The sequence below is a fragment of the Erinaceus europaeus genome, chromosome 3 (assembly GCF_950295315.1).
Source record: "Erinaceus europaeus chromosome 3, mEriEur2.1, whole genome shotgun sequence".
In the NCBI taxonomy this organism is placed as follows: Eukaryota; Metazoa; Chordata; class Mammalia; order Eulipotyphla; family Erinaceidae; genus Erinaceus; species Erinaceus europaeus.
The window spans coordinates 73,100,301-73,110,543 of record NC_080164.1 but is presented as its reverse complement, the minus strand read 5'-3'; the positions used below and the strand labels follow the sequence as shown (position 1 = coordinate 73,110,543).

Here is a 10,243-nt window from a genome sequence, read left to right as displayed (position 1 = left end):
TTTCATAGAACAGAAAGAATTTGGGAGGGGAAAAAAGAGATAAAAAGGGAGAGACCAGGACTCTGGCAGTCGCGCAGCGGGTTAAATGCACATAGCGCAAAGCGCAAGGACCAGCATTAGGATCCCGCTTCTAGTCCCCGGCTCCCCACCTGCAGGTCTGCAAGTGTCTTTTTCTCTCCCCCTCTCTGTCTTCCCCTCCTCTCTCCTTTTCTCTCTGTCCTATCTAACGACATCAATAACAACAATAACTACAACAATAAAAAAACAAGGGCAACAAAAGGGAAAATAAATAAATATTTAAAAATTTTTTAAAAAAGAAAAAGAAAGGGAGAGAGACATCTGCAGCTGCTTCCCACTAGTGAAGATTTCCCCCCATGTAGGTGAGGACCAGAGGCTTGAGCCTGGTCCTTGCACATGATAATGTGTGCACTCTACCAGGTGTACCACTGCCCAGCCCCCCTTTTTCTTTTCTGTTTTAAAGAGCTTCATTTAGTCATTCTTTTAAGATCAGTCTAGTGGTGACAAATTCTCTTTGTTTTCCTTTGGCAATATCTTCATTTCTCCTTTACTTCTAGAGCAAGTTGACACTAGATACAGGATTCTGGATGGATTGGTGTCCTCTTTGCTACTTGCAGTCTGTTGTGCCACTTCCTTCTAGCCTCCACAGCTTCTGATGAGAAATACGCTGTTGTTCAAGGTGTTTTCCCCTAGGTTACATGTTGTTTCTAAGAAAAAAATTGTAAAATGGAGCTGTCCTTGTCGCTGGGTGTGGGGAAGTCCTGAACCTCCCTCAGACGCCATCTGACAAGCCCAGAAGGGAGCTGAAGGAGCCTCTTTAAGGCCAGTAGGTGTGTCTCACTGATCCAGTGGAGGGAGCACTGCCCTGAACATGGGTGAACAAAAGGGCCTTTCCTTCGCTGGGGTTTCCTGGCATCACTTCATCTACAGGAAGGAGTCGGTGCCTGACCATGCCTGGTAAGGGTATGGTCTAGGCTCCCCACTCAGCCTTTGCTGGCAGGGCCCCGAGTATTCTCTGGGATATTTGGCTGTGACAAAGCTGTTATTATCTGCAAGCTTTCTGCTTTGCTAGACTGCTCATTTCTTCATCTGGCTAGAAAGAGCAGGCTCTCTCTGGGGCCTATTTACGTCTGTGCCTAAACTAGAGAATTTCTGGGTTGTCGGCTTTCTAAGCTCCAAATCTGGGATGTGAGATAAATAAATAAGTAGGAGGCAGAACAATCATTCACTTGGATAAGTGTATTGCTTTGTCATATGTATGACCCAGGTTCAAGCTTGGCCCCATGGCATTGAAGGAAGCCTTGGTGCTGTGATCTATCTAAAAAAGAATAATAAAATAGATAAGTGAAAAGATGAGTAATTAGGAGCAGATAAAATAATGGTTATGCAAAGAGACTTTCATGCCTGAGGCTCCAGGGCTCCAGATTCAATGGCATTCAATACCATTATGCCAGAGCTGAGCAGTGCTCTTGTTATTAAAAAAAAAAAAAAAAAAAAAAAAAAGACAGAATTCACCACTATTTTGCTCTGTCCCTATCCAGTCTGTTTTCTCCCCATCTTTCAGAGTCCTAGATCTTGTTTTATATGTACTGGCCCAGGCTTCTGTCACACTTCATTACAGAAACAGGAAGAATTGCATCTATTCTACCATCCAGGAAGCAGTTGTCTTTTGCCATTTGTCTAACATTCAAAATGCTGAAACATTTGTTGTTTCTGCTTCTAATTCCCTGGATAAAATGTCAGACTAAGTATTTGATACAATGCTTTTTGTTGTTGTTGTTGTAACAGGAGCTTCACCAGTCCAGGCCAATGTTTTCAGATAGGAAGGGGTGGAGAGGGGCACCAAAGCACTGAAGCTTCCCCCAGTGCAGCAGGGGCTAGGCCAGAGACTTGGGTCACATGTATAGGAAGGATGGCACCCTCCAGTTGAGCAGTATTGTAATGTAATCTAGCTAGGGAGACAGCATAACGGTTATGCAAAAGACTCTGAGGCTCCAATGTCCCAGGTTCAGTCCCCAGTACCACCATAAACCAGAGCTGAGCAGCACTTTAATATCTATCAGTCTGTCCAGCTCTCTGTGTCATCTGCACACAAGACTGAATCCTTTCCTTGAACTTGCGTGAATTTTGTTTCAAGGCCATGCAGAAGGGGTAGGAATGTAAATCACTCACCATGAAGTGCTAACCTTTGGGATGCAGATGGCCTGGGATTCAGGGATATATCAAACCAGAGAGAAGCAGTAAGAAGCCAAGTGCAAAGTGGGGAGGGGAGGCTGGGTCACATTCTTACTGTGCTCTAGAGGCCAAGTCCAGGTTGGGCATTTTATGCTGAGTGTAACGGAAAGTCGCTCCAAAGACTCTCGTCCAGGTAGTGAGGCCATATTCAGTCAGTCACCCTGAAAGGTCCCTTAGATATATTTATCTCCATTTTAGAGATGAAGAAACTGAGATTCAGGGCCAGTCCTTATAAATCCTGAAAGTCCATAAGGTGTGTGCTGAGAGAAGGCTAAGTATCATATAGAGGAAGGGAGATAAAGGAGGTACACAGCAACAGCAGATCATGCTGCCTCCAGATCTCACGGGCCCCTCTGGAAACGCCAGCTAACAGCACCATGACAGTCAGCACGGGTATGACGACCAAAAGCAGCAGCAGTTTAGGAGGAGGAGTGAGGTGTCTGCTTGTCTACTGAAATGGGGTGACCTGTACCTTCTAAGGATCTGCTTCTCTCCAACTGAATAGCTCCCTCTGACTGACTCCAGCTGAGGGCCCCACTCACTAGATCCATCCAGAGAACAGTTCTGGGCTAAGAAGGGTAAGTGCAAGGTTTGTCATAGGGAGGAAAGAAAAGGCATGGCAAAAGGCAATGGCCATGTCCTTCCTACTTTGCTTTTTTTTTTTAAAGATTTTATTTATTTATAAGACAGGAGGAGAGAAAGAACCAGACATCACTCTGGTACATGTGCTGCCGGGAATTGAACTCAAGACCTCTCAAGCTTGAGAGTCCAGTGCTTTATCCATTGCACCACCACCCTAGTTTGCTTTTCAACTAGCAGAACAAAGTGCCATTTCCAAAAAAAAAAAAAGTTAGGAGACTGATTTTTCTTTTTTTCTTGACAGAGCTTGGGATGCTTTCAAAAATGCTAATTAAATTTTCTGACAGGGCTGGGTAGATAACATAGTGGTTATATAAGACTTTCATGCCTGAGGCTCTGCAATCCCAGATTTAGCCTCTGGCACTACCATAAACCAGAGCTGAGCAGTAAAATATAAAATATCTGGTAAAAAAAAAAAAAGTAACTTTTTGGCAAGGGAAAAATAATTACCAAACTCAATGAGAAAACACTATTTTCCTAAACTAGAGAGTGTTATCATAATCTGAACTTAAAAAAGAAAGATTCAAGTGGTCCAGGAGGTGGCGCAGTGGATAAAGCGCTTGACTCTCAAGCGTGAGGTCCTGAGTCCAAGCCCTGGAAGCACATATACCAAAGTGATGTCTGGTTCTTTCTCTCTCTCCTCCTATCTTTCTCATCAATCAATAAGTAAAATCTGTAAAAAAAAAAAAGAAAGATTCAAGAAGTGATTTCATCCAAGAGGAAAAATATTCAAAAGGAATGATACCATTGCAAAAAAGAACAGATATGGCAAGGTCACAGTGCTGTATATATATATATATATATATATATATATATATATTTTTTTTTTTTTTTTTGGCCTCCAGGGTTATCACTGAGGCTTGGTGCTGGTACTATCTACTGCTCCTGGAGACTATTTTTTCCCTTTTGTTGCCCTTGTGGTTTATCATTATTGTTGGATAGGACAGAGAGAAATCGAGAGAGGAGGGGAAGACAAAGAGGAGAGAAAAATAAGACACCTGCAGACCTGCTTCACCGCCTGTGAGGCAACCCTCCAGCAGGTGAAGTGCTAGAGGCTCAAACCAGGTTCTTTACGCCCGCGGGTCCTTGCACTTTGAGCCATGTGCACTTAACCTACTGCACCACCGCCCAGCCCCTATCCATCATTATTCTTGCTGTCATCTCTCAAAACACCATGTTAAGTTAATTCACTCGATTTTGTTCAGTTCCACCCAACAAAATAAAAATTATACAGTGATGAGTTTCACAATTTATGGAAAGTGATTAGCTTACATCCAAAATGTCCATGTTCATACATGTCCAAAAACTCCTTCAATGTAGTACTGCCTACCTCAAGGAATCCATGAGTCATATAGCAAATAAAAAGTCAATTCCTCTATTTGTAAATCGTATTTGCGCTTAAAAGGAAAAAATGCAAAGTAAGTCCTTGCTACTTTTTGTTTGTTCCTTTGTTTTTTGCCTCCAGGGTTATAGCTGGGGCTCAGTGTTGTCGGATAGAACAGAGAGAAATTGAGAGAGGAGGGAAAGACGCAGAGGGGGAGAGACAGACACCTGCAGACCTGCTTCACTGCTCGCAAATCGAACCCCCTACAAGTGGGGAGCCAAGGACTTGAACACAGATCCTTTCGCCAATCCTTATCTTCACACTAAATGCACTTAACCCAGTGCACTACTGCCCAGCCCCTACTACTTTATTTTAAAAACTAGTTTTCGTTTTTTTCACCTGTTTTGAAGTAGGCACATTTAAACATCTACAATAAACATTTCCCATGGTAGAAGAAGCTTATGAGGACAAAATAACTGCTCTTTATTTTGTTTCATTATTTTAATTGGTCATATATCCAGAATTTACTATATAAACCTTTCAAAATAACTGGCTATTACAAGAATAGTTTATTTTACAGTTCAGCTCTGATTGCACAAATACTTAACACAGGAAACCATTTTTACAAATGTGTATTTTCTTATAAGAATACTTTAATAAAGAAAATAAATCTATATGTCTCACAGCAAATTTTATGTAGTTTTCTCCATTCAAACATTCTTTCAAATTTTCTATCATAGCATGTCCATCACATCCAATAAGACAAATGCAATTTGTTACTACTTCTTATTTTCAACTACTTTTCACATTTACAATGTAGAGTTTTTAAGCTTCTTTTTCTAATCTTAACCTGAAAAAAAATTCACATATTCAGGCTAAAAGAGGTAATTTAAACAACATTCCCTCTAGATGTAACTTGTATCAGGCTGATCACTGTGCTAGGTGAATGATTTTGCCATTTCTCATTTAGGCTAAGTCAGCTAGTAGTTTTACCCCCACTGCATCAGGTAGAGATAAAATCCTAACATTCCTGATAGTTTCTAAACTGCAAAAATAAAACCCTACAAACAAGAGTTGAATAGAAACATTAAGAAAGTTAAACTATATGCTACTGATTAGAGAATACTTTAAATTCAAAGCCTCTCCAATGCTAAAAAAGACAAAAGAAATACCACAGAAAGATATGGCAGTATTTTTATAAAATGCTAAAAAACTTGGAAAGGTTAATCACTTAAATCAGTGGTGTTATTATTTCCAAAATGCCAGAAAATACAGAAACTTAACAACTCTGTGGCTAGCAGAACTCAACCTTTGACATTCTTCTTATGCTTGTGGCTTAAAAATAGCCTAATAAATACTCACTTGCACAAAGCAAGTAATCATCTAGACCAAGAAAACTTAACAGAATATATACTTTCTTTTTAGGAGAATCAAAAGGAACCAAGCTGAGACAAGGAAAAGTGAAAGGGACTACAATGGCCATAGTCTTGAGGTTTGAAGATTGATCCCAAGCATCCCATCTTTATCTGGTGTTGATAAAAATAAAGTATTAAAAAAACAACTTAACAGAATACTGACCATGTTTACCTGGGGGAAAAGGAAAAGGGAGGGGGGAGAGGGAGGGAGAAAGAGAGGGTGAAAGAGGGGGAGGAGGGAGAGGGAGATATATAGAGAGAGAGACAGAGAGAGAATGGGGGAAAAAAACCAAGGGGAAGATTTGGCATTCATTCCCTGTTACTGGAAAGTATGCCCACTTGGCAAAGTTTGTCTTACTTTTCAGATAGCATGAATTAAAATCAAGAAACTAACAGTATTCTATAGTCCAATTCCTGAGTACTCAGCTCCTATTAGCCAATATTCTTTAAAAATCTTTAATCAAGCTCCTGTCTGATAAGAGATTTAGAGTACTTAAGAACTATAACATGCCCCATTTCTTTCTGGGTTTTTCATTTTCACTCTTAGTGTAACATACTGCCAAAGGTTTTTCTGTCTTGTTTTTAGTTTTTACCAGAATACAGTAGTAGTAGGTGGAAGTGAGTTACTTTGAAAATAATGAATCACATTACTGAGGGTCACATTTGCATGTAACTAGGTAAAAGTCAAATATATCTACTGTAGTGACTTTGCAAATTCAGCATAATCGATGTATCCATCATTATTCTTGTCGTCATCTCTCAAGACACCATCTATTAAGGTAATTCGTTCAGTTTCACTCATTGGTGCCTGTTCATTCCCTTCCTACAAAATAGAAATGAACAATGATAAGTTTTACATTTTATTGGAAGTGTTGAGCTAATATCCCAAATGTCCATGATCATATGTATCTAAAATTGCCTTCAATGTAGGACTGACCACTTGTAGGAATCCACAAGTCATATACCATAGAGTCAAAACATCTGATTTAGAAATTTGCTGGGTGTGGGTAGATAGCATAATGGTTATGCAAAGAGACTCTCATGCCTGAGGCTCCAAACTCCCAGGTTCAATCCCCCACACTACCATAAGCCAGAGCAGAGCAGTGCTGGGGGGGGAGGGGAGGGTAGGATAGAAATTTGCCAATTAAGTGGTCCAGAAGGTGGCGCAGTGATAAAGCTTTGGTCTCTCAAGCATGAGGTCGCAAGTTCGATCCCCAGCAGCACATGTGCCAGTGATGTCTGGTTTCTTTCTCTCTCCTCCTATCTTTCACATAAATAAATAAAATCTTAAAAAAAAAAAAAGAAATTTGCCAATTAAAATGAAAAAAAGGAGTTGGGCGGTAGTGCAGCGGTTAAGCACACGTGGCACAAAGCGCAATGACTGGCATAAGGGTCCCAGTTCGAGCCCCTGGATTCCCACCTGCAGGGGAGTCGCTTCACAGGTAGTGAAGCGGGTCTGCAGGCGTCAAAAAATAAAATAAAATAAAATAAAATAAAATAAAATAAAATAAAATAAAATAAAATGAAAAAAAAGGGCAAAGCAGGCCCTTGTTTGTCTTAAAAAACAGTTTTCATTCTTTTCTAATTACAAAAGCAATAAACACATGTTCATTGTGTGTAAAAAAAAGCTTGGTCCCTGAGTTGAGAGACAGTCACCCAGTAGGCCCTGTGTCTTGCTAAGAGTGACATCCTGGGTTCCCACCCTGGTATCACACAGAAGCACCACAGCTGGCACCAAAGGGAACTCCAAGGGTGCTGGAGTGAATCACACCCTTCTTACCAACTTTGATTCTTCTCTCTATAGGCTGCAGTGTGGCAGAGCAGGAGCCATATGAGATCTTGATTTAGCCTCACACCTAAAATGGGGTAATAAAGTCTGCGCCTGCCTATTCACAGCTTACTACAAAGATCAAATAAATCTGGCCTCCCTGAAAGAGCTTTATAACCTACAGAATACATAAACCCTCAATTACTACCAAGTCCCTCAATCCCTTGTCCCTGATTCACCTTTCTTTTCTAGTGCAAGAACTCTACCCCCACTTCACATTTTGAATGGGGTCTTCTTGGTGCTGGTTTGCACACTCTGGTGTATGCCAGAAACATCTATCAGACACAAAATTCTAGACTTCTGCCAGGAAGTCCTTTGTGAGGGGAGCTAGTGGACAGGAAGAGGCAGGGCAGAGAAGTGGCTACAATGTTCTTATTTGAAGACACCACAGGTCAGTCAAGACATCAGCAAATACAACTTTTCTGAGACACTGCCCTTTCTGCCACTGAGCCTTTGTCTGACCTACCACTTTATGGGCATGAGAGATGGCTGTGGAGAGTTCTAGGCCGTCAAGCAAATTATTGCCGTCATAATCATGCATTTTGAAATAATGAAGCTGCAGTTCTTGTGGGGACATCTCCGCCTCTGGTTTGTTGATGACACCTTCTAGATGCTCCATGATATGCCTGAAAACAAACAGACTCAGATGACTCCTCGGAAACACTGAGATCATGCTGACACCTTATGGGTTGAAAAATTCAAGACCTTGAAGTTCATCCATTCCACAAACACAAACAGAAAAATACAGTTGGCCACAAGACCATGAAAGGGGCAAGAGGAAAAAAAAAAAAAAATCAATTTATCCATTATGTTGACAAAATTATAAGTGGTGTTTCCCCTTATTATTAAACTCTTATTTAAAAAAAATGTTTAAAGCAATTCAAGGCACTGACCCAGGACAGAATAAAAAAACTTTAGCTCCTTTAGAATTCTGGATTCTGTCCATACCAGGAGGGTGAAAGGAGAGGAGAGAAGAAGAATGAGAGGGGAGGAAGGGGAAAAAAAGGGGGGGGTGTATGTGTGTGTGTTAATACAGAGACTATATGGTGGCTAGGTGGTAGTGTACCTAGTTGAATATGTGTGCATGTGTGTGTGTTAATACAGAGACCATATGGGGGCCAGGTGGTAGCGCACCTGGTTGTTGAGCGCACATGTTGCAATGCACAAGGACCAGTGTTCAAGTCCCCAGTCCCCACCTGCAGGGGGAGAGCTTCACGAGTGGTGAAGCAGGTCTGCAGGTGTCTCTCTGTCTCTCTTCCTTTCTATTTCCCCCTCCCCTCTCAATATGGCTGTCTCTATCAAATAAAGATAATTTTATTTTTTATTTTATTTATTTTGCTGGGGCTCGGTGCCTGCACTACAAATCCTGGAGGCCATTTCTCCTATTTTGTTGCCCTTGTTGTTACTCTTGTTGTCATTATTATTGTTGTCATTGCTACTGTTGTTGCCCAGGACAGAGAGAAATCAAGAGAGGAGGGGAGCCAGAGAGGGGGAGAGAAAGATAGACACCTGCAGACCTGCTTCACTGCACATGAAGCGACCCCCTTTAGGTGGGGAGCCGGAGGCTTGAATCGGGATTCTTAACACCCGTCCTTGCGCTTTGTGCCATGTGTGCTTAACCCACATGCTACAGGCGAACCCCCCCCCCCAGATAATAATTTTATAAGTCAGAAAAATAATTTAAAAAGAGAGACTATATGAATTCAAGCAAACTAGTTATCCCGTTTGGGCCACGAGACCCTCCATCTGATATGATGATGAAAAGACTATCTGACATATAGGTGCCTACATGGAATAAAACATCTTTGAAAATATCAATGATGCATGCAAGTAGGAGGAGTAAGGAATGAGAGTACCATCGTATCTGAGAGCAGCCACACATGGTGAGGAAGCTCAGGACCACAGCATAGGCTGAATACGTACTCTTGATCATGCACCGTATTCTTATCCAGGCCCACACTGCCGTGATGGGAGCTGCCAGCCCCAGGCTCCTCCGCCCTGGCATCTAGGACATAAAAGGCCCAGAGCAGACCACACAGGAAGGGAATTCTGAGCAGCTGCAGAAATCTCATGGTTACCAATACCTAGAGGTGGGGAACATAAAAGATGAAGGCAAAGTGGGGATAGATAGCGTAGTGATTATACAAAGAGACTCTCAAGCCTGAGGCTTCAAAGTCCCATGTTCAATCCCCCATACCACCATAAGCCAGAATTGAGCAGTGCTCTGGTTAAAAAAAAAAAAGGCGGCAAAAAACACCAGAGCTAAGATTCTTTCAAGACTTGAAAACTAGAACCATGGAGACAGCATAGCAGTTCACATAACAGACCTTTATGCCTAAGGCACCAGAGGTCCACAGTCAATCCCCAACACCACGGCCAGTCAGAGCTAAGCAGCGCTCTGGTTTAAAAAAAAAAAAAAAAAAGAGGGGCCAAGTGGTGGTGCATCTGGTTGAGCACACATATTACAATGTACAAGACCCAGGTTGGAGCACCCAGTCCCCATCTGCAGGGGAAAAGTTTTGTGAAAGTAGTGAAACAGGGCTGCAGGTGTCTTTCTGTCTCTCACCTCTCTCTCACCCCCTTCCCTCTCAATTTCTAGTTGTCTATCCAATAAATAAATAAAGATAATAAAAAAAAAATTTTTAAAGGAAGAAAAAATAAAAAGTGCCCCAAGAAGTGGCACAGTGGCTAGAGTAAAGGACTCTCAAACATGAAGTCCGAAGTTCAATCCCCAGTACTGCATACACCAGAATGATGCTCTAGTTTTCTGTCCTCTCTCACTCT

General features: G+C 41.6%; 1 protein-coding gene across 1 annotated transcript; it reads right to left on the bottom strand.

The window, feature by feature from the left end:
* Nucleotides 1-4,675: 4,675 nt before the first annotated feature.
* On the bottom strand, nucleotides 4,676-9,446 carry MCFD2 (multiple coagulation factor deficiency 2, ER cargo receptor complex subunit). Its single transcript, XM_060187533.1, has 3 exons — nucleotides 9,316-9,446; nucleotides 7,926-8,085; nucleotides 4,676-6,454 (listed from the first exon to the last, which is right to left on the bottom strand). The coding sequence occupies exons 1-3, from the start codon at nucleotides 9,390-9,392 to the stop codon at nucleotides 6,326-6,328; spliced, it is 366 nt and encodes a 121-aa protein (XP_060043516.1). The 5' UTR covers nucleotides 9,393-9,446; the 3' UTR covers nucleotides 4,676-6,325.
* Between the last annotated feature and the right edge of the window lie 797 nt (nucleotides 9,447-10,243).